Source organism: Citrus clementina, unplaced genomic scaffold (assembly GCF_000493195.1).
Source record: "Citrus clementina cultivar Clemenules unplaced genomic scaffold, Citrus_clementina_v1.0 scaffold_8, whole genome shotgun sequence".
Taxonomy (NCBI): Eukaryota; Viridiplantae; Streptophyta; class Magnoliopsida; order Sapindales; family Rutaceae; genus Citrus; species Citrus x clementina.
In genome coordinates, this window is record NW_006262022.1 from 20,495,827 (window position 1) to 20,520,202 (window position 24,376).

Genomic DNA, 24,376 nt, shown 5'->3' on the forward strand with positions numbered 1-24,376 from the left:
ATTTTTTATTTTTACCAATATTTACAATTTTATAATTTAAATTTTATTATTTATTTACTAGTAATTTTAAAAAATTAAAATAAAATTAAAAATTAAAATGGGGAAATGGGTAGGGAATGGGGATTCCACCTCATCCCCGTCCTCTCCCTGAATAAGAAATTGGGTAAAAAAATTTCCCCGTCCCTTCCCCGAATAAGAAATTGGGTATGAAATTATCCACATACCCTCCCCGAATGGGGAAAATCCCCGAGGATACCCGTCCCCGTGGGGATTTTTGCCATCCCTATACAAATGTTTACTTTTGAGTTTTTTTTTATTGGTTAGTTAAGTAACCCTAAATGCTCAAAAATATCATGTTTAAAAAAAAAACCTAGAACATTGTCTTACAAGATTAGTTGTAACTTTTCTGTCAGTCCTATCCTTTCAATGTACAAAGTCCATTTTTAATAATCTAACCCTTATAAAAATCATAATCCCAGCTTAAAATAATCCAATGTCAAGTTTTCTAGTAATATGAAATGGAACTAGAAAGGAGATTTGGTCCGTATAAATCAAGATTTATTAAAAAATTTACTCATATTTACAATAAATAACATATTGAACTTTTTTAGGTCAATTATGTGATGACACTGTCTATAAAGTTGCGTAATATTAAATTTAATTCCAAATACGTATTAAAAAAAAAAGGGATTTTATACACATGGGTGACTTTAACCCCATCCAATTAGATTATCCGTGCTTTGGCCAGCTAATTTTTTTCATTCCATGCACATATGAAAAAATCTGCTTAAGAATTGGGGTTCCTGTTAGGGTTGCTTGAGGAGTGGGTGCAGCACAATGCAGGCTCTGCTCTGCTTGTCTCAATCAAGCATAAAATTTTTCCTATCATTATTGGAAAGGTGCATTTATACAACCTGGCAAGATTGGTTTCCGTGTTTTTTATTCATAACTTTTTCATTTTCTGTTTTTTTGATAGCAGCAACTTGGTTTATGGTTACAAGTCTTCTGAAAAACTGAAACGTGCATAAATGGAGAGGGCCAGGCCAGCGCCACCCGTCGGTGGGTTCTCATGAACATTATTGCCATGGAAAGACTGATCATGGTTCATGCTTTGTGGTAAACAAGGCCAGCTTGTCAAAGATGTACAATGCATTCTTTTCTTTTTCTTTTTTTGTTTTGCTAACGTGCATCCATCTTCATTTTGCCCAATTTTATACCTTCAGTTTTCTATTTTTCAGTAGGTCACTGCAGGCATGTGCCTTTGAGAACCAAAAGAAAGAGAGCACAAACAAAAGGCACAGTATGCACAGTAGCTACCGACTTTCCTTTTAACTTGTAATACCATCTACTGAAATTTTAATCAAGAGTTTATTGAGTATACCTCAGAAATATATACACAATACAAATAAGATCTATCCCACGCTTTCAAATAAATATTTTAAAAAGAAAGATGAATAACGAATGGACTCAAACTCATTCCCTCCACGATGAGTGGCCAATAGTTTTTTATATGAGCCCACTGTTTCTGCTCTTTTTTTTTTTTTTTTTGGTAACTAGCCTAACTTGATTGGAAAGTTTCCATAATCTATGGACATTTGCATTAAAATAAAGTTAAAAAATTTCTTGTCCTTCCCATAGCAATCAAGCAAAATAATTGCACCCTATATAATATGTACTGTTTCCCCCATTGGAGATTGTAATACATTGTTGCCTATGTCTCTCTTTCCGTTTCTCATTTGTTTAGGGTAATAGAAAAAGTTTTAGACAGATAATGACACTTCTACTTGAAGGAACCATCATTAAATATAACCTTCTGGAAGTTAAAAAAATCTTTAAAATAGAAGCATGCAATTACTTTGTAACGACGAAAAAGTAAGAACAAATGACACAAACAGCAGTAAGCTAGGACTCCAGATTGGATGGAAATGACAAAATGCCAAAGCATAGTTCATATCACAGTCTATAAAATGATAGGGACAGAGCATGAAAAGGAAACATGAAGATGTTCCCTTATGTCCAAAGTTAACATGAAATTGTAATAGAAAAGACCAAGAATGATGAGAGTTAAGCATACAATGATCTTCCTTTTAAGGACAATGGTTATGATTATGTTTTGCTTAGTATATAGCCAATTAAAGACAAAAAGTAATGAGCTTATTTTATTGATGAAAAGTCTAGAGTAGTTGAATGTCACATGAATAATGAAGCAGTTGTCATTAAACTTGGAATAATGAAGATAGATTTTCAGTAAAAAGGGTCTACAATGAATTTTCTTTTAACAGTCAGTAAATCCCTTCAATCTCATTCAGCTTATACTCATGAAGATATCAGAATCTAGGACAAAGAAGAACATAAAAATTGGAAATTGATAAATTAAACTTGATTACAAGTTCACCCTTCAATCCATAACTTATTGTCCTCAAAACTAAGGAAACTAAACAATGGGGAACCCAAGGGGGGGAAAAGGGAAAAATGCCAAAGTGAAAAAAAAGAACAAACTCTCACAATTACAAGCAATCTATTCAAATAAAATAACATTATCATCCCTCCTTTTTGCCTAAACCAAATGCTTTATGTTTTTTTTTTTTTTTCCTTCGGTTACTTCTTGGTTTCACTTGAGTGATGACTTGTGTGCCAAGCTTGTTGAATGACCTATTTTTGTTTGAACCAGCTGGAAATGTAAGAATTGCAGTCTAATGTTGCTCGCAGAACCTGACTTATATCTATTTATATATTTGAATGAAAATGGCATGACAAACTCAGAGAGGCTTGTGCCGGTGTTATATCTATGTAACTTAGGGATGCTAGCATTAGACAATGGTGCCAATGTAGCCAAATCCTGCGATCAAGAAGGTAATTGTTTGGAGGAAGAGGTATATGAAGTAATTGTTCTTCCCATGGACAAAATCATAGCATCCGCAGAAGAAGAGGAACACTCCAAATCCCAGCTCCAAAGTATGCATTCTGTCAATGAAAATGCATGTGAATGGATAAAGTTAGATGCAGGAAGGTTGAAAAATCATTTAAGCCATTAAAAAGGAAAAAAGTGGTCTTCTATTAGAATAAAATATCATCTTGGTATCCACAATATAAATCCTTGACTATGCAACTTTAATAATTATATGGATTAGGTAGGGGCAGGAAACTTGTCTACAAGCAACTGAAAGAACAAAGAAATCTGAATCAGTTATAACATCTGGCCCTTTGTTGCTTCTAATATTTAATATAAAGCTTCAAAGAATCTCAACGACTATGATAGAGGATGCATAACTACACCAATTCATTATTTATTTAAAGGGCTTGTGGGATTTGGTTAAACTAGCAAATATAATACAATAACATGAGAAATTGGATGTGTGGCTATTTTGTCATTATGCAAATAATATGAATAGTGAATATAAAAATGAAGTCTTACCTCTCAGCAAATTTGATTTTAGGTTTTTTGGGAGCTTTGGTATTTGTTTTGTTCTTCGCATCAGCTGCCTTATTCTTGAGAGCATCTCCAAGTTTTTCGGTGACAACCCATTCATTGGCCCTTCCAGCTTCGAGCAGACCAATAAATGTGGCCTTGGTTCGATGCAAAGACATCACATTCTCAAAAAGAATCCAGTAAAACAATAGGTGAATAGACCTGAAGGTGTAATAACATAAGAAATTATTTGTTAATACACAATTATTGTATAATTGGAAGAAGATAATAAATTGAAATAACCATTGATTGGCAAAACAGACCTTGGAGTTCCAACTGAGTTTAGAATGGTGATTATGGAAGGAATATAAACAGCTCCCCAGATTGGAACTTGAACTTCAGGAACCAGAATGGTTAGCGGAAGCACGACGCAATAGAAGGAAAATGTGACCATATGGGCAATTATCTTCCGGACAAAGAAGAAACTGTAGATAACATAAACTTTCTTCCAGAATTTAACTTTCTGCAGCAGAATATCAAAACAGAACAGAACAATGTTAAGAGTATTTGAAACTTTATTAAAAAAAATAGCAAAATCATATATTTACATGTTGAACTGACTAACCTTATTTCTAATAATCTCCATCACCATTTTCCTGAATAAATTGGCAGGACCACAAGACCATCGGTGCTGCTGGAATCGGAAAGCTTTGAAAGTACTAGGAAGTTCACTTTTCACCTGTTAAAAAGCATAATTGTTAAATTAAGTAACTAAGGTGGATAAAAATGAAATAAAGCAATGGCAAAATATACACATAATGTGTAATGTACGTGTACATATTGGAAGCTTTAAGCATACCTGGAGATCACCGAGGTACACAAATTTCCATCCCTTGAGACTAGCTCGAACAGCAAGGTCCATGTCCTCCACTGTAGTTCGATCCTTCCAGCCACCTGCCTCATTGATAGCAGCAATTCTCCATACACCAGCAGTTCCTGCATTTGGTTCATTGTACAAAAATTACAACATAAAGTTGACCACAAAGTTGATTTAGCAACTTCTTCGACAGTAGAAGTTGGCCGTAAAGTTGTTTGAACTTTAAGTGCTGCAGCATTCATTGCGAAAATTTTCAAGCTTATTTTGATTGTAACACAAGGCATAAACCATGATTGTGATTATCCATTAATCATGATGTAGTTGAGCAATACACATTGCATTACCGGGATAACTAAAGGGGTTCAAATTGACCCAATTGAGATTAATAATGATGGCAAGCTGGCTGCTTACCATTGAAGCCAAAGAAAGCATGAGTTGCTGATCCCACTTCTTGCTCCACTTTAAAATGGTAATCCAATGACATCTCTTGCATTCTTGTCAACAAGCATTCATTTGCATTTACTGCAAAAACCAACATCATCTTAATTAACATAAAATTTAAATCCAATTAATATAAAATGTTATACAAAATTGGACAGCAAATATATGTACCACAATGTGACAAAAAATACACACACACACACAAAGAGCCATTTACTTTCCTTGTCCTCACGTGACTCAAATAAAAATCTGCCACGTCAAAGGGAGCACGAGGGAGTTTCATTATCAAATGTAACGGACTTGGTTTTATTTTTTCAATTTTTATTTTCTTTTATATTTTATCCAAGTAAATGTAAATCTAATAAGTGTCGGTAACTACAGCGTGGTCCCCACGTTTCAGCATATGCTACTAGCAACTCCTACGCTCATTTTAACACTTTTTCTTCAATTGGGTCCCACATTGTCATAGTATTAAATGACAGGTTTACCCTCCATTTTTCAATGCGCCATAAAGTTAGCACATGCGTAATTGCACCCAACTGTTGACAGAAGAATTAAGATCCGTACAATCCGGGTGCCCGATAGCTTCCTATAACAAGAACAAAACAGCCATTCTTGTTCTTTTGCGTGGAAAGACAAAACTACCCCATGCTATCTAATACTCCGGTGAACATAATTACCAACTTCGGGGCCAAATGTTAGGTCATTGATGTCATTTCAAATAGTATATTATAGTACTACTGACCCTAAAATAGGAAAGCAAATAAAATTAAAAAAACAATTTATACTCTTATCTGTAGGTCTGAAATTTATCGGATTTTCTATTAGCAAAAAAAAAGGGGAAATTAAGGCAGTTATCTATAGGATTTAGTAGGCAATTAAATCAAAAATTATGTCTAAATCCATAAGTTTAATCAATTAATAATAATTCATCACCTAATCACATTTTTTTGTCGTGGGGTTTTGCTAGGATAGTTGTTTTCCTAATCTCTTTTATTTTTTTATAATTGAAGTGGGTTCGGGTGTGAGCTGTGGCGTGCGTACGGCGGAGATGATAGACAAGTGTCGCAATCAGGATGGTCCAATATGAGACAAAGGGTGATAGTGGTACCCACGCCGTGATTGGTGGGTTTCCAGTGGACCCCTTCTCACTCCGAGCAGTTTTGCAACCGAATCCGCCGACGAAAACTGAACCAATAATTACTAATTTACTATTTTACCAGTACTAACCGTAACAAAAGTGTATATATTTTCTAATTTTAATACAAAAATGAAAACCAAGGCAAACGCCACCGACACTTTCTTCATTTTTGAAAGATTGAGATCAACATAATGAGGCCATTTAACGTGCCTAATTAGTAATTAAGGGCTTAATAATGATAATATAATATAAAAGATTTTATTCAGAGAGTCTTTCTTAACGAGTATTTTTGGAATAAGTGATAACACATAATACACAATTTTACATTAAATTAAATTTTAGCTTACCGAATCTCCAGCGAGCTTGAACAAGGGCAATGTCAGAGTTTTGGACTAAGTAAGGAATGGCACGTCGGAGATAATCGGGCTCCGGCCGGAAATCGGCGTCGAAGATGGCCACGTATTCACAATGTTTAACATAGCTTCTTTTGAGCCCTTCTTTGAGAGCACCAGCTTTGTATCCCGTGCGATTCTCTCTGATTTGGTACCTTATGTTAATGCCTTTGGCCGCCCATCTTTGGCACTCTTGCTCCACCATTTGCTACAAGCACGAACACATAAAAATTGGACCGGAATGATGAAAAAGTTGAATTTTTCTGGAGCTAAATTAAAATATCTACACATTATTGGAGGGTGGGGTAGTGTATACTACCTTGATGGCAGGGTCAGTTGAATCGTCAAGGACTTGGATCACGAGACGATCGGACGGCCAAGAGAGTCCGCAAGCTGCTCCAATGGAGATTTTGTAAACCTGTTACAAATAAAAAAAGAGCAAAGAACCTTGTATTAGATGCTGAAATGAAAGACACGAGAAAACAAAAACAGAGCATATTAAACAAGAGTGAGAATAATAGTGAGACTGAGACCTCTTTTTCATTGAACATTGGGATTTGAATAAGAACAACGGGGAAATTAGAGCTGCCCAATTCGACATCGTCTTCAATAGGTTGCCAATTGTAACGCTTCTCAGGTTTTGGCCAAAACAGCTTAACAAGGATTATAACAATGCCCATGTAAACCCTTTCCATGAAGAGCATGAGTGACATGGCCAAGCAAATGTAGACGCCGAGTTTAAGCAAAGGGACTATCAATGGGGCTTTGAGTAGTTCCCAAATCAAACCAATTTGGCCTGCAATGTCCTCTCTTGACACTTGGAATGACTCTGGTATGAAAAATTTTGGTGAAATTTGAGCCATTTTCTCTAGCAGAGCAAAACAGGGGAGGCGATAAAGAGATTTTTTTGGCTAATGCTGGTTTAAAAACAAGAAACAAGAAGGAAAATTTTTCACAATGTGATTGAATTGGAACAAATCTTGGCTTTTACATGGAAACTTGAACACAATGGGCAAAAATTAAAACGCAAATTAAAAGACTTTCTCTCTTTCTCTATTTTTTTTCCCCCTAGTTAAGGGAAGAACAGAAAGATCTTTACTTACTGGTCTTTTAGCCAATACTTGCTCTGTTTTTTTTTTTTTTTCTCTCTACCAAAATGAAGCAGAGACAGAGCAGTATTGAGGCATAATGGAGAGAGAGAAAGAAGAAAGAAGAGAGAGTTGTGATTTTATGAAAGAAAGAGAAATTGATGATAAACAATGGAGAGAGAAAACAGAGGTCATTTTATAGTCAGCTTTGGTCTCTCTCTCTCTCTTTTTTTAAACACTAATAATTCCCTTTTTTGTTTTTTTTGGGTGCCCATTAAAAAAATAAAAAATACAGAAGCCCGTAAATTTAACTGTGCTTCCGTTTTCAACTGTCTTAAGTGTTTGTTGAAGGCTCTGCTGTCTGCTCACATGGCCAGCGGAGAGTTACTGAAGTGACAAGTGATTCCATTGAAATGATTTTTATTTTTTTTTTAACTCTGTGCAAAAATGATGAGGTGGCGGGTTGAGAAGTTATGATTGAGTAATGTGATGTGTAAAATTTTATGATCTGGGGTGCTGTAATTAAAAAAAAAAATGTTAAAAAAAGAGTAAAAGAAGCCAAAAACATGACTTTCACTTTCAGGGCTGTTCCATTAACTGCTTTGTACCTAAAAGCTGAAAAAGTACACATGTGGAAGGAGTTAATAGGATCTAAAGATAAAGAGTTCTCCTTCAACGTGAGGCAAGAATCATGCTAGAAATTGTTACATAACTTCCCTCATAAACCTTTCAATAAAGCAAAACCTTGTTAGCATTCTTCTTGCTTCTTTATTCTTTGAAAAAAAAAAAATTATACACACACACAAAAACACTGGACTTTAAAAATTACAAATATAATTAAAAATTAAGTAAAAAACATGCTCTCTTATTCGTAATATTTTTTGTTCTTTTAACTCTATCTTAATGTTAAAAAGATGGGTACATTTGTGCTAGATAAAAACTTACATTTATATTATTTTGAGTTATATATTATGATGTAGTATGTGACCTTAAAAATAGTTTTTTTTTAAAATCTAGTTTGGATAAATATACACACATTTTTATTGTTTTAAAAATATTTAAAATTGTTAGCATTACTTTTGTCTTAATCAATTTGCGTTGCATCTATTCTTATGTAAAATTCTCATATTTAAATGGTGACTTGACAATCTTTATACAAAATATGATTGTAAATAAAATGTGCATTGGATATCACGAGATTACTTGAACTTGTGTCTCTGTATATAACTGTATAATTCTTTGTTGTGAAAGCAAACTAAATTTTATTTTTATTTTTTGATTTTTTTTTAATATAAATTTGCTAAATGAAAATGAAAGATTCTAAATTGACTAAATTTATTAAGAAAGAATTGGTTCACGGTGTGGGACGGAATGGTAGTAAACCAGTGGAAAAGGAAGAGGACACAAAAAAAAATGTTCATGTTGTGTGAAGTGGTAGTTGGATGGTTAAATTCACAAGAAAAGTTTATTTTTGTATTAATTATTCTTCTAAACAAGGATAAGAGCAGATTTAAATATAATGAAGCCAATAATGGCAAATAAATCTTTTGCATGATTAATTATTTCCCATATTAAAGATTGAAGAAGCATTAATGAATCAAGCCAGAGATAAGATGTTTCCGTAATAAACATTTCTTCCCTAAATAAGGGGCATGCAATTTTGGTAGATCTATAATTTACAGACTTTGCATTAATTCTTAATTAATAAGGTAAGAGAAACTGCAAATTATGAAATCGTGTTAACACACGCAATTATGAATATTTTATATCATTTTTTTTTCATTTTTTTTCTCTCGAAAATGACTAGTTGAACGTATTAGTAGACGTGTCACTATATCGAATTTATGAATTATTGCATTTGATGTCCAGTTTAAAAATTTGTTTCAAATATATATATATATATATATATATATATATATATATATATATATATATATATATACATTTTCAGTTCTCAAAATTAAGAGAAATTTTACTCTTTTTTATTGAGAAATCAGGATTAAAAAAATTAAAAAAAAAAATGAGATAACGAAGTGTCTACTGCGAGATCAAAATTGGTGGACAATATAATACTGCACTTGAGAGGCACTTAAAATTCTGTCTATAGTTGTTCTGTGCAAATTGACCTTTGAATTTACAATCCGTCCAACATCATCAACCCTTATCAACAACCATCAATTTAGCCTTTTAAGACTCATTTTAAAGGTTTTTTTTTTTTAAAAAAAAAAGAAATCATTTTAAATGTTTTCTTATTTTTTTTTTTTTGTTTGAACCACGAGGTGGTCCTGAGTGGGCTCTAACTGTGAGAGACACTTTTAAACTCATACCACAACTCAGACTAATCTCCGCTCATACCCAATCAGTCCGTAAAAAATAAAATACTGATCAAAGTGGTGAGTCTATATTCTCTCATTTTCTTATATACTCGTGAAGCGACGCTGAAGCTGAACATAATCAACGGATGAAACAGCTCTCAAGCCTTTTGTCTGTATTACATCCAATCACTCCGCAGGCGATGCCACTACACGAGGCGTTTAATAGTCATGAACTCGACTACAAATTCTAATTATGGAGGTTTTAGAGTCCAAAAATTTGACTACTTTGTAGTACTTTTATTATTTATGAAATGAAAAACAATGACACGTGAAGTTTGATTAATTAATTAGGAAGTGCATGTATAAACCATGAGAATCGCTATTACAATGAGAAATTATGGGGGGGGGGGGGGGGGGGGGGGGGGACTATGTGGCGTGTTTTTAAGCCTAGAGCAGTGTGAGCCACACTTTGTCTCCTCCAAATTCTATTTTATTAATTTTTTCTTCTACAAGGAAATCACAAAAAGATCTTCAAAGAGGAGGTAGCTCTATTATTTATAAAAACGAAAAATAAATAAACAAGTTTGTATTCCTATCATTAATGCAATTCTGTTCATACCTTTTTTTATATTTATTATGTGGGTTATTGTTTTAAGTAATATCACAGATATGGATAAAAACAGATGCGACACTATTGCATAATTGGCATATGTGCCCTGGATTTTTTTTTTTAATTTACATTCACTTTTGTTTATCCAATTAATTTTTTTTAAAATTTATATTCACTTTTGTTTATGGGGGGTTAATTTCAATCCTCCTTCAATTATTAAATAATTGAGTGGAGCTCATCTATCCCTCACGAAATGTGAGTGGAGTGAATAATTCTTAAATATTTGACAAGATTTAAAGAATCTGGACAGCGTTTCAGAGGAGTATATGCCACGAAGAAGGTCCCAGTTATATAATCTGTTTGTAAATATTAATTATAATATCAGTAATAGTCATGTATAACATTATTAAAAAAAAATGAGAAGTAAACAAACAAATTTGTATTCCTATCATTAATGCAATTCTGTGCATACTTTTTATGATGTTTATTATGTGGGTTATTGTTTTAAGTAATATCACAGATATGGATAAAAACAGATGCGACACTATTGCATAATTAACACATGCCCTGAATTTTTTTTTTTTTACATTCATTTTTATTTAATCCAATCAAAACTTTGGTATTACTTTAGTTTTTATACTACACACAAAAAAGAATTAGATACTCCCCCTATTTTCTTTTTCCTACATATCCTTGATTTCTAACAATTTAATGACACGTGATATTTGTCAAATCCGTCGGTCAGATTTTCTTTTAATTTAATTACTTAAATTACATTAAACTCACAACAATATTTCAAATTCAAGGAATAAAAAAATAATATGAATGTAGTGGCTAACAATTATTTTGTTGAGTTGGTGGACACCTACTTATTTTATCCTTAAGGTTGATGGTTTGAATCACTCAAGTGTTGAGGGAGTATACTAAAAAAATACAGCATAATAATTTATTTTAAATAAATATTTGAGCCACACAATTTAACTAAAGTCATGTGTCACAAGATTTTAAAAAATAAAGAATAGATGAGAGAAGAAAAATAAAGAAATGATTCAGATCTAATATTAATATAGCAAACCAAAAAGTGTAAATAAAAAAGAGTTGATTAAGAAATAGACGAGATTTTGTTCATTATGGCATCTTCGTCATCTCTTGCAAATTTTTTACTATTGTTGTTATTGTTACTCTTTTTGAGATTGAGGCATAGCTATCAATTTCAATTCTTTCCTAAAATGCAATCGTATGACCAATGCTAGCGGCATTACTTTAAGAATATGACTTGTAGAGTAAGTACTAAATAAAATAAAAAAAATTTGATAAGCATTTAAATTTTATATGTTTTCTGATTATTCTTTGACAAATTGATGATGGCGTAATAATAATAACCCATTCAAGTACGCATTGCAATAAGAAATATTTCATTTGGTAAAAGTAATGGATACAGGCATACAGCCCATTGGAATTGTTACTAAATCTTGTGTGATGTGTAGAGCTTTAATGACATGAATTTTTATTTTAAGGGTTTGGTTCAGTAATGTCTGCATGTGTCTTTAATGTGAAAGCTATTCTTTTTACCTTTTTATTAACCTACAAGCATGCCCATTCCTTGATGTATGGCTCATGTCTGTCATTTTGCCCAATTTTGGGGTCATTGTTCACTTAATTCTAGACTAGCTCAATTTACTTAATTTATTACATATATATATATATATATGTATATAGTCATTTTTTAATACAGATACCCTCATTTTTTTTTCTCATAAGAATACACTATTAAACCGTGCGATTTAATAGAATTAGTACAAATATGTTATCAAATCGCACAGTTTTAACGCGCGTCTGCATTAAGAAAAAAATAAGAACCGCCGCACTTGAAATTGATTTTTTATATATGAGATTTAAAGAGTAAGTATAAAGATCATTACCCAATCATGGAAGAATGATAAATTATGTGGAAAAATGTAAACATATATCTATTATGTTATATGTATTGAATTCAAAACTTGTATATAATACGTTGTTAAAATATTTCGATCCCATAATAATTCTTGAAGTTAATAATTCAAACTTGTAATTATTATCCAATTTAGATAGGGATTTGCATCTTTCAAGTGCAGGCTTAAATTAGTACCTTCAAAACAACATTATATTGCTACAATTTACTTTATATACAATGATCCAAATTGGATAACGTCTGTTCAAATTTGATTTATACATTCAACTTATTTAAAACTAAATTGAAGCATATTGCAAAATATTAACAGGTATTTTGAAATAGTGTTTCGGTTAATTAAGTACAGATATATTGAATTAGTTTAATAATTAAAGCTAACCTAACCAGACTAACACTTATCTTATATTCTTGGCTTCTATATACTCAAGAACTAACTCTATTACCGCCTATAACAAAAGTTAACAATGGTGACCTACCATTTTCAGTTGTGGGTTGTGGAGCCCTAGAGTCTTTTATAATAATTCTCTTCTTTTCTTCTCCAGTCTCTTCCTCTTTGTTATTATTATCATTTTTTTTCCCTCTTATGCACATATATACTTTGTAGAACACAATAATTAGAAAATTTTCTTCCCCTGGTAAATAATTCATGCTACATATATATGAGATAATTAATGAAGCTCATTTTAAAGAAACTTTTTGAGCCAAAAATCAAAAGAAAAACAAACAGTAGTTGAGCTTTAAGCCTTCACAGAATAAAACAAAGATAAATAATTGACACAAAACCCTAGTTAAAAAGTTAAAGATATATACAGAAATTAGATACTGGTGTGGTGAAGCTTCTATTCATGGCTATTTTATCATATATGATATTTACTTGACATGCCACCATTAACTTTGTTTGTCTGAACAAGTCAAGGGAGACGCTTCTCAACCGACACTGTGCATTTTTTTATTATTCAGGGTTCGATACTTCGATTATTCAACCCGTTGGATTCTTCTTTTGATTTTGGATTTTGTTTCTTGTGCGACGTCTTAATTTCACTAACCCTAATATAATTAACAAAAAAAAAAACTTTAATGGAAAAAGGAAAAGTGTTTGTGGTCAAAGTAAAAGGCTAAAAGCAGCAACTTTTTCTTTAAAAATCATATTAAAATCTTGCGAAAAAGAAACACTAACACATTTTTGTCACATATCATGGAGTCATTATGCATGAAAAGTGAGCGCTCGAGAGGGCTTGGTGAACAAACTTTGCCGACGTTTATTTAATTAATTAAATAATTTAATTTGTAAGAAACGGAAAATAAATTAAAAAACGAGAAAGAGAAAAATATCACGTAACAATTCATTTCTTATTACTTGGAGTATGGGCCATTTGGTAGCAAAGTGTGTGTGTGGAAATGTCTTCAAGCAATTTGTTCTGTAGAAAAAAAAAACAAGAAATTATATTCTATCTTCAAGATTCAAGATGTGTTTTGTATAATAGGAAAAATGTTTCAAATAATTAATGCAGTTTCTTCATGAGATAAATTATCTTGAAATCCATTTATTGCACATACATATATCCATCTAATTTCTGAATGATCGACACAACTTTCTTTCTCATTCGTGTGAAAAAAAGTTTGAATTTTTTTGTATATATTAATGGGTTTGAAAGTACGCCTACTCATTGTGAGCACAAATATAGACCGAAGCTATGTTAGCTTAAAAGTTACGTATTAAAAAAATAAAATCATTTATTATACACAACATTTTGACCACTGCCCATCCATGTGGGAATTTGAGACTAATTATAGATTTTGTTTATTTATTAAGCTATATATAAAGATTAATGAATTGAAAGTTTGTTTGTGGTCCAACAAAGTCTTGCAGTTGGTTGACCCGATCATCAGAAATGGGTTTATGCCATAAATTTCATTCAGTGTTGAGATTGTTACACTGCTGAAATCAATAACCCTGTCTATAATAATGATAATTATATTATTTGAAAATATAAATTTATAAATTTACACAACAATTATTCGAGGCAGTGACGGAGGATTTTTCTTTTTATTTCTTACTTTTTCAGAAGAATCTATAAATTAAAAAAAAAAAAACAATTGTTGGAAATCTGTTCTCTGACTTCTAGATTTTTACAAAAGTGTTAATGATCTAGTCAGTTCTTGTTCCACATTTTTCGCAATAATCCCTCACTTGTAGCTTGTTTGACATTTCAAATGAAGATTATGTAGAATAAAAATAATAATAATTGGATGACTTTTTTGTGCTTATTCCTTATTGCTTTTTATTTATTTATTTACTTCCTATTTGGTTTGCCTTTTTTACTATATCATGAATTCATAATAATCATGCGAAGCCTAGACGCAAGGCTTATTAAAAGGGAAATTTTGTAAAGATGGTTTGTCTTCTACTAGGAGCAAATTAAGGTCTAAGAATCTTTGATTGAGCTATGTTGAAATGATAAAACATTATGGTTTTGTTAATATCATTACTTGTTTATTAGAGGAATAACGGGTGTTGTTAAAACATCATTGTATACAAAGCAAAATCAATAACAAATTAATATTGCTTAGTGGGTGTGTGTGTGTGTGTGTGTGTGTTTTTGGTGATGGTTGGTGGTGATGCCATGGGCTGCTGATGCAGATTCTCTCACACTTGTTCTTATTTGATTTGATAGATTAATTATTGTAGGTTTAAAGCTTGGGATCATCTATGAGAGACAGTTTTATCACAAAATATATTTTCAATCTTGTTTGTTCCTTTATATAAGACATCTGTTCTTTAGGTATTAGGAAAATGAGCGAAATAGAAATGCCACCCTCCTCTTAATTAATATTCTATTCTATGATCTAATGTTAGACATAAATATATACCAACTAACACTTAATTAAGAGAAGTCCATTAACACACTCAATTGAAAAACTTGAGGTGTAGAAGTGGACTCGATAACTAGTAGGACTTTTAATTATATGTGTAACTACTTGTGAGTATACATATTGAAAAATAAGAATGGCTTTGATATTTGTGAAATTTTTGTCAAGTGTGAATGTTAGCTTTAGTAAAATACGAAATTCTTGGCCTTCAGCAATATAAAATGCGAAAGGGCAGACTGAATATCTATGGTTGATACTTGTAATGACAATTTTTTTTTATATACAGTAGAATTAATCTTGATTCTATTTGGTTGGAAATGATATTCTTTATTAACATTAAAAAAAAAAAAAGAGGGAGAAAAAAAATAGAGTGAAAAGAAAGATATGCTACATCTTTAAATACAGTAGTTGAAAATATTGCTAAAAAAAACCCAACTACTCATCCTCTTTTGAAAATTCAAGCCTTTTTTTTCTCTCTTTTTTTCTTTTCGGTCCATGTTCACTTTGTCTGCTATATATTAGTGTATGTTCCTATCAGTTTCCATTTTTCTTTTCCTGGTCCATTTCATTTACATGATTGACTATATAATAATGGCTCAATTTCTTTTGAAAGTATATAGTGCATAATATTTTGATTGCATGCTTCACATTCATTAAAAGAGCATGATATAGTGCATAATCCTTGAATCCTGAATTTATGTTCCTAAATTCTGATTCTCTTTGCTGCTTTTGTTACTTTGTACGACCACTTTTCTCATCTTCCCAATTTCATTTTCCGCTCATAAGGCTTGACCATCTACGGTTTCCAAGGTTTTATTTAACTTTTCTTAAATACCAAGTAAAGTAGATGCCTCTGCTCTTGTAATCTACTAAATTGTCTATTATAAACAGCAAATTTTGCTTGTACGATTTTGACCCTTCCATGATTTATGCTAAGGGCACCGTCATGGTGAAGTACGTTTTTAATACACCAATTAAATAAAGTATATGTTTAATTAAATTATTCTTTTCAATTGAGATTTGATGGATTTAAACAGGGTCGTGATTACGGTGCCTAAGGGAATCGTATCCATGATTTGAGCAGTCAGATTTTTATTATCATCTAACGATGCACAGGTTATGAGATATGGTGCCTACTGTAGCCGAACTTTTTCTTAAACAAAGCTATGATTATAATTACTCCAGAGATATTGTACTCTATAGTTTGAGTAATGATATAGTTACAAACTATTGTATAAATTTATTTTGTACAAACTAATGTGACATTAATTCATTTGTTGAATTAAATATTTATTGGTCTACATGATTTATTTCTATTATTTTATATTTTCATTCAACCAGTAAATTAATACTACATCAGTTTGTACAAAATAAATTTATACAAGAGTTTGTGGTTGTATCATCACTCCTACAGTTTTAGAATCGTTGGATAATTAATCAGATTTTGTATACTTTTAATGCATGTTTAGTTGAAAAAAGAAAGAAAGAGAAGAGGAATGACAATAAAAGAGGGCAAGAGAAAATAAGGGTAAAGAAAATTTCAATTTCAATTTCAATTTCATTATTTACTTCGTCATGAAATCATCTTTCCTTCTATTTTTTTCTTCCTTTTTCATTTCCTCTTCTCTTCTTTCTTCTCGTTTCTTCTAACAAGACATGCCATTTATTGATTTTCTTTTCATTTCTTCTAACGAAACGTGCCATTATTGATTTTCCGACCATGCACTGGCTATGAGGGTGGGTGCCACGGTCGGACCCTTTGAACATACAGAATCAAAATTTTGAATCTCATAAACAAACAACGAAGTTCACCAGCATTTGCACAAATTGCGTTTGCACCGACAGATTTCTTTAATAAAACAGTTCATCAAGATATTTAATGAAAAAGACAAGTGGCGAAACCCGAAAATCACATCAAAGCCATCGTGTCAGATATATTTTAGAATTGGAGGAGCAAAATCATCAAATCAGCCAAGAAAATACCCCACATTGATCTTTGAAAGCGAAGCCGGGCCGGCCTCCCACTAATAAGGCTTTTCCACCATCAAGACACTGTTGGCTCCTAAAAATAAATAAACCCTCTGTTGGAAAAGGAAATGTATGCATCATACATAATTCATTATCAAATCACAATTAACGGCTGCAAATACGTTGATAGTTTTCATTTATGCTTATGGACTCAACACAAGTACACAACACACTTAATCTTGCTGTCTCAGCTAAGTAATCTAAAAGCCACTGCTATAATTGCAAGCCCGTGAAAACCATGATACCGTAAATAATTGATGAAGCTTTTCCCCATGCATGGATTATAATATCTTCCCCAGGTCCTACAAAAGCTTTTACATCATCTAACCCAACTAAACAAAAATAAAGAAATAAACCTTTGCCTGTACTGTAAGATTCAGGATGTTACCAAGGTCTTTTTATTATTACTTTTCTCAATGTTTTACTTCTTACCTTTTTCTTCTATAATGACTAATTCATATGCAAATAATGTTATCATGATGCTTCGAATGAAAGAAACATGTTTCAGCACTTGTATGAAAGTGATAAAATATAGAACAACTCAATGTGTGAAGAACAAGAAGAATGGATAGTTATAATCATACTTACAATGAACTCTATGTGATTTCCTAGCATCTTGAAGGCATAAACATCACAGGCACAGTAACACATATCATAATAATGTATGCAACGTATCATAAAAAACAAGACCAACCTGGAAATCTTTCTGCAGAAAACCATCCCTGATGAACATGATACATTGGGCGCTAAATAGAATATCTAAGACTAGCAACTATAAAATAAGTATACAAGTGGCACATGCTTCATCACAATTTGTCATGGATATTTACAATCTCCATTGTTTGATCAAGATGCATATTATCCCATGTCTTTACTCCTGACGGATAGCCAAAATACATATTTCTTTGGCTAGATGGGGAACTTAAATTCACATTTCTCTGGTTATGCAGTCTGAGATTGTTTCGAACAAAAATAAGATCTTCAGGCCTTTCCACACCAGACCTGTTGGCTGCTTCTCGACATGGGAAATCATTATCTTGCCAGATTTCTTGACACACTGCAACACTTGAAACCTGACTCAGAACCTTTATGGCCAGTGTCTGCAAATGCGAAATTTCAAAACCAAAGTTTTCCCACCATGCAACTGGTTCCATTTTGTCTCTAAAATCAACAGCATCTTCCTCTCCCAGGGATCCCTCTAGTCGCCAGTAAGAGCTGAGCTGCTCTCTAAGAATCCGCCTGGTTGCACTGTCAGACTCGTATCTTTCTAGAGTAGATTTCCAACCCCGCATTACAGTTTTATCCTTGTTTTGACCTCTTCCGAAATATCTAGGGTTTAGTATATAACCAGCAGCATGAAGAGGAGAAAATAATGCATCCCATCTGTTTTCTGTCAGAACTTCCAACTGATTCAATGCAGTGGCATCAATTCCTTTCATTCTAACAGCCTCGAGTGCCTGAAACCGCCAATCATATACAGCACCCATGACAGATTTATCAATATCAAATGTAGCCAGTAATCTCACAAAAGGCTCACATAACTGCAAGAACAAATGAGCCTTGCCCCAAAAATCATCACCTAAAATAGCAGATTCAACAATTCCATGGTCCCCTGGCATACTAAGCTTCCATTGCTTAAACTCTTCACTAACAACTGCCTCCTGAAGTACTTGCTTTAGCTCAATAATCCTCTGGACAAAGCAGTATGAAGGTGCAATTTTTGTGGAAACTTGGTCAGAGCTCTCTTTTAGATTATGAGGAAAAAGACATGGATAGGCATGCTGGTAATACAATATGTGCTGCTCAATCCTCTTAGCACACAATACGGTAGATTTTATCCACTCGAGGCTAGCTATTTCTTCCATGAACATGTGGATAGATTGTAAAGTACAAGGAGACAAAAATATATGAGGGAACTTGGACAAGACAAGGGATTCATAAGATTTACAAGCGTGACCTAAATGTGAGATTATTTGAAGTACATTTTTGGGCCCAACATCCAGAATTGCATCACTGAGAACAGTAATGAACAAATTCTCTGCCTCATCAGTATCATCTAAATCTAATGCTTTCAAGAAGACAAGTCCCCTTGGACTTGAGACAAATATACCAGTGGGGAAGCAGCCAAGTTGACCATCTAAGCTACTGACACACAATATTGTACATCCTGTGTGAGGCCAAGATTCCCTAACTGAAGCGATGAATTTCTCAATCTTTCCTTTCTCTTTACTTAAAAATGAGTCGGACAGATTTTCTAGCGATGGGAGATCATATCCATGGCCAAAAGCAGCAATTGATCTCACCATTTCCAGAAAGTAAGGAGAGTTGACAACATTGACATTCAGTCCAGCAGCATAGAAAAATCTAGCTACCATCTCATCAACATCTTCTTTAGATATGGCTTTTGATACAATGCTTGACTGGCATGCCCTAATGCGTTTACCGTGCTTTGCAATCCCAGAAGTCCTTTTCTTTTTCCGAGCAATGCGTTCCTCTTCAAGGATCTGGAATGTTTCTCTCATAGACCTGTCTATTGCAGGACAGCTTTTGACCCCAACACCTGAGAAACCCAGAAGGTGAGCTCTAACACGAGAATAAGATCCATTATATCGTAGATTGCAGTGGTTGCATTTCCACCTCTTAGTACCACTTCCTCGCTCAAACCCACCAAACACACTAACGTGTTCCCATCCCCATTTATCAGATTCTGATGGCATGATCCAGAGCCTGATTATGATTTGAATTGAAAAAAAAAAGGGCAAGAGACATCTGTTAATATCCTTCCTACCAAAGAATGATACAGCAATCAAGATATGGACTATAGCAGAAGCATTTAGAGCTCTGTTAAAAGGGATGATACCCCTTGGAAATGAAATCACTTTTTCTGCAACATAAAGCTACTATGCCAAACAACAATTTCCCCAAAATGTTTCCATTGATTTGGATACAAATAGAAGTAATGAATAGAGTTGACAGATAAAATAATAAACCAATAATATACAGAAGGAGGAAATCGTAAAGAGAGGAAAACATGGGGAGAATTAGAGAAAGAACAGTTAGTTACGCATAATGCAATCAATGTAGTCCAGGCCTTTCTGACCCAATAAGCTTATATCTAGATTAAAAAAACATATACCATAAAAAGTAAAGAACTCTGTAACTCTTTCTCAAGCAAGACCTTGTACCCAGCTTGAAGCATAAAGCAGTAAAAGGAGCATGAACTAGAAGTTTGGTGATTTGTATCCTAACTGATCTTCCAACTTCTCATAGGGTATCACAATTAGCTTCCTAGTATCACAAGTGTAATGACAAGTAATTTCCATATGCTTAATTTCTCAAGAACACATGATTACTACGGCAAATATAGCAACCTGTCATCAAATTACAGCTCCATAGTAGAGGGAATCTCAACAGACACGTCACAGAGCACATACTAGAACCCTGACACTTCTTAAGTTATATGAGCCATAGCATGTGTTGAGTCAAATATGATCTGACTTTGTAATTGAGCATTTATCTCTGTCCGAGAACAGTTTTAAAGGGTTTTCTGTTTTACTCTTCTTAAAATATACAAGAACAGAAAATTCTTCTCTCTCCGAAGAACAGAAGCAAACACAAAATTGCATGTACCATCATCCATCCGTTAATGCTAGGTGTCACCTTCTCTTTTCCAATGCTCATGTTTCTCTTCAAATTCTCATACTTGTCAGTTTGTCACAACTCAAAACCAACTAGTTTGATTCTCACTTCACCCTGTCTTATCCTTCTAAGTATCCGGAAAGTTGAATCAATCTCTTCTCTTTTGCATTTGCATTGAACAAATGTTTTCGTAGCATACGACTAGATCATCACATAAAACACCCCATCATCTTTTACTCCAGTCAACACATCAGTTAAAACATAAAATCTACAATCTATCTTTGCTCGTATGATCCTTTATACACATAACACTTCTTTTCTTACGATTCTCTATGCCCTTGACACTTCTTTCTTGTTCTAAAGGTGACATGTTGCTAAGATAACAAGAAGGGGAAAAAAATTAAATTGATTAAAAGTTATTTCAAATATTAAAATTAATTTCCATGACTACCCACAGGTTAAGCAAAATCCTGATTAATTTATCCCATGTTACTTTTAACATTATTTTTGTGTTCGATCATCAGTACCCAGATTCTAATTCACTCTCCAAAATTCAAAAACACAGTATAAATTCCAGAAAATTCTCCAATTTTTTAATCACTTCTAAGAACCCCTTACTAATTTTTACATAATTTTAATTAATATTTCCAGAAATAACAAGATTGGCGAATGGATAAATATTGACATGGGATTGTTTGAAAAAGTTGAGGAGCTAAATAACATTAAGTGATTGAAATTATTTACCTTGTGGCGGGATTTTGCCAAGGCTTTGAGATTGTGCTCGTCGAAACCCGCGTTTCTTTCGCTTGTTATGTTAAAAGAAACTTGAAACTTCAGCGTACAGACTGTCCCGATTCGTTTTTTTTTTTTTTTTTTTTTAGTTTCCGACTTTCGGTCTTTTTTATTAGGGTCCCTCTATAATGCTGTAATTTATTTTGCAGCATTAATAATATTTCAATCATGTAATATTAGATTTAATCAATGGTACATGTATTTGTATTTAAATAATTTACAAATAATTGTAATCGCTTTGTTAAGGAGTGAAAAAATGGAGAATTTTTGTAAAATAGCTCTTACCACCTTGGAGTTTGAAACAATTTCACTCGAATGGTATGTTTTATTTAAAAATCACTTTTCATTCCTCTTTGCCATTTGTAATGTGATAATTTTTTTTAACATAAATGTTTAAAAATCTATTACTACTAAGTATAAGATATAATATCTAATAGATTATCTAACACAAATCAAATAAATAAGTTGTAATTATAAAATTTATATACGGTGTAACACCAATAAACAACATAAGATCATATATTTAAGTAAATATCATAAATTACATCAATAAACTCATGGGTAAGATTGTTTGTAACCTAAAAAATAATTGATCACTCATACTTTAGTAAATTTAATATCGCATAAAATACCCATTATTTAGTATACTATCAAGGACCATTGTATAGTGGATCATAAGGTATGTATTGTTTTTAACACCCATTTAACATACTTATTCCATGAAATTATGATTTATGTTACAATTAATATTTTTACATAGTAGAAAATTATCCAAACTTTATAAAATCTAAGTTTCACGATCATTTATATTTTCATTTTATGTTCAAATATCCCTTTATTAATTTCATAAAAGTTAAATATAACATATTCATAATTAGCTTTAGTTTATGAATCATGACAGAATTTTTTTTATTGATATTCTTTTATTGTAATTGTAAAATTTTATGTTACTAAGAGTCATTGCTCTTCTTATTATGATAATTAATGGTGGTAATAAATAAAATATTACCTCTATTAATATTTACATGGAAAAGAATAAGAAAAAATTTCTTTAAATATTTTACATTTTCATTATAAAACACGGTTTGGGATTTTTAACTTAAATTTTGATACAAAATTTGAGCTATTAATCTCTCACAATCTAATGGTTAATAGCGAAAGTCAAAAAAACTTTTTATGATAGTATATCATCCATCATTGAACTGCATGAAGTTAATAATTTACATTTTATGTTAAAAATTTAAGTTAAAAAAACTTAACTCTAAAAGTATATACCAAAGCCATCATGTGGTTATATACACATATATATTTTTTCAATTATAGTTGTTAAATAAAATATTTCTACTTTGTTGTTGCTCATAGTTGTTAACATATATGTTTCCATAATATTGATTTTGATGATAACAAACAAGATTAAGAATGATTAATCTTTTAAGCTCAAATTATTTAATATTCTTTTTAAATAAATCATTATTTTCACATTATAAATGTTTTGTATTTAATGGAAAAATGATTTTATGAAATTGATTGTTTTTATTCTTTTTAAATAAATCATTATTTTCACATTATAAATGTTTCATATTTAATGGAAAAATGATTTTATGAAATTGGTTGTTTTTCAAAGTTTATGGTTTAATTGAAACATTTTGAAAACTTTGAAATAAACAAGTATTGCTTGAAATTTTGGTGAAGGACTTATTTGAAAAGTGTCATAGCATTTTGGGCTATAACATAATTTCAGAAAGTTTTGGGATTAACAAAGTATTACTTAGAAATTCTGAAATTGGACCTATTTGTAAAGTTTCATAACGTTTTGGGTTATAGTACAGTTTTGTAAAGTTTTGGGGTCAAACTGTAATTTCAAAAAATAGTGCACTGTGCAGGTTACTGTAGCAATCACTGTAGCAAACGGCTAACCGTTTATTTAAAAACGGCTAACTGTTTATTTAAAAAAGGCTAACCGATAATTTCTAGAAAGCATGTTCTGCAAAGTATTGTTAAAATGATGATTCTGGAAACTAACGGTGAACCGTTTACTGAAAACGGTTAACCGATTATTTCCAGTTTTGCTAACCTTGAACCGTTTAGTAAGAACGGTTAAACCAAATTTGTTTTGCAGGTCTCTGGAAATTAACGGCGAAAGGGTAAGCCTAAATGGCTAACCGTTTATTTGAAAATTGGCCCAACGGTAACTTTGACCAACCGAAACGGCTAACCGTTTATGGTTAACGGCGAACCTTTTTCTGTCCGACAGTTTGTAACAGCTAGATTTTCAGCTCCAACTACAAATAAGCTCAATCCAATTCAAACAAGAAGTTTTTCAACGATCATCATTGAGCAAAATATAGAGAATACAACTTTTATTGAGCTTTAAATCTTTGTATTCATCTCATTCATTCACACATTGAGCTTTCACTTGTGATCAAACACATTGTGTGAGAGAGATTCATTTGTAATCTTTTTTGTAAAATCAAGTTAAAAGATTGTAAGTGTTGGGATACACTTGGGTTAAGAGATTGGGGATAATCTCTTGTTGTAAAGGTCCATTGACACCTTGGAAGTCAATTGTAAGCGTTTGAAGCCTTGGAGGCTTGCTTAGTGGAATCCTCAAGCCCGGTGTGCTTGGAGGCGTGGACGTAGGCGGGGATTGCCGAACCACGTAAAAATCTTTGAGTTTGCTTTCTCTTCCCCTACTCATTTATTATTGTGCTTTTATTGAATTTATTGTTTTCGAATTTATTAAAGCATTAGATTAAATTGTTGTGTGATTTGCTTAGGATAATTTTTAAAATCCCAATTCACCCCCCTCTTGGGTTGCCTAG

At 32.3% G+C, this 24,376-nt stretch overlaps 2 protein-coding genes across 4 annotated transcripts; both read right to left on the minus strand.

Moving 5' to 3' along the window:
- Positions 1-2,260: 2,260 nt before the first annotated feature.
- LOC18035389 (glucomannan 4-beta-mannosyltransferase 2) lies at positions 2,261-7,494 on the minus strand. Its single transcript, XM_006424285.2, has 9 exons — positions 6,794-7,494; positions 6,580-6,678; positions 6,216-6,468; positions 4,698-4,808; positions 4,269-4,405; positions 4,035-4,148; positions 3,733-3,932; positions 3,416-3,631; positions 2,261-2,964 (listed from the first exon to the last, which is right to left on the minus strand). The coding sequence occupies exons 1-9, from the start codon at positions 7,121-7,123 to the stop codon at positions 2,811-2,813; spliced, it is 1,614 nt and encodes a 537-aa protein (XP_006424348.1). The 5' UTR covers positions 7,124-7,494; the 3' UTR covers positions 2,261-2,810.
- Positions 7,495-16,973: 9,479 nt separating this feature from the next.
- LOC18035341 lies at positions 16,974-21,593 on the minus strand. 3 transcript variants are annotated; one of them, XR_002903955.1, is made up of 3 exons: positions 21,507-21,593; positions 17,818-19,850; positions 16,974-17,157 (listed from the first exon to the last, which is right to left on the minus strand). XR_002903955.1 is itself a non-coding variant. In XM_006424287.2 (2 exons), the coding sequence occupies exon 2, from the start codon at positions 19,838-19,840 to the stop codon at positions 17,930-17,932; it is 1,911 nt and encodes a 636-aa protein (XP_006424350.1). In that variant the 5' UTR covers positions 19,841-19,850; positions 21,507-21,593; the 3' UTR covers positions 17,743-17,929. The 3 variants fall into 3 exon arrangements, 1 of the variants encoding a protein (XP_006424350.1); XR_002903956.1 differs by having other exon boundaries at positions 17,818-19,857; XM_006424287.2 differs by lacking the exon at positions 16,974-17,157 and having other exon boundaries at positions 17,743-19,850.
- Between the last annotated feature and the right edge of the window lie 2,783 nt (positions 21,594-24,376).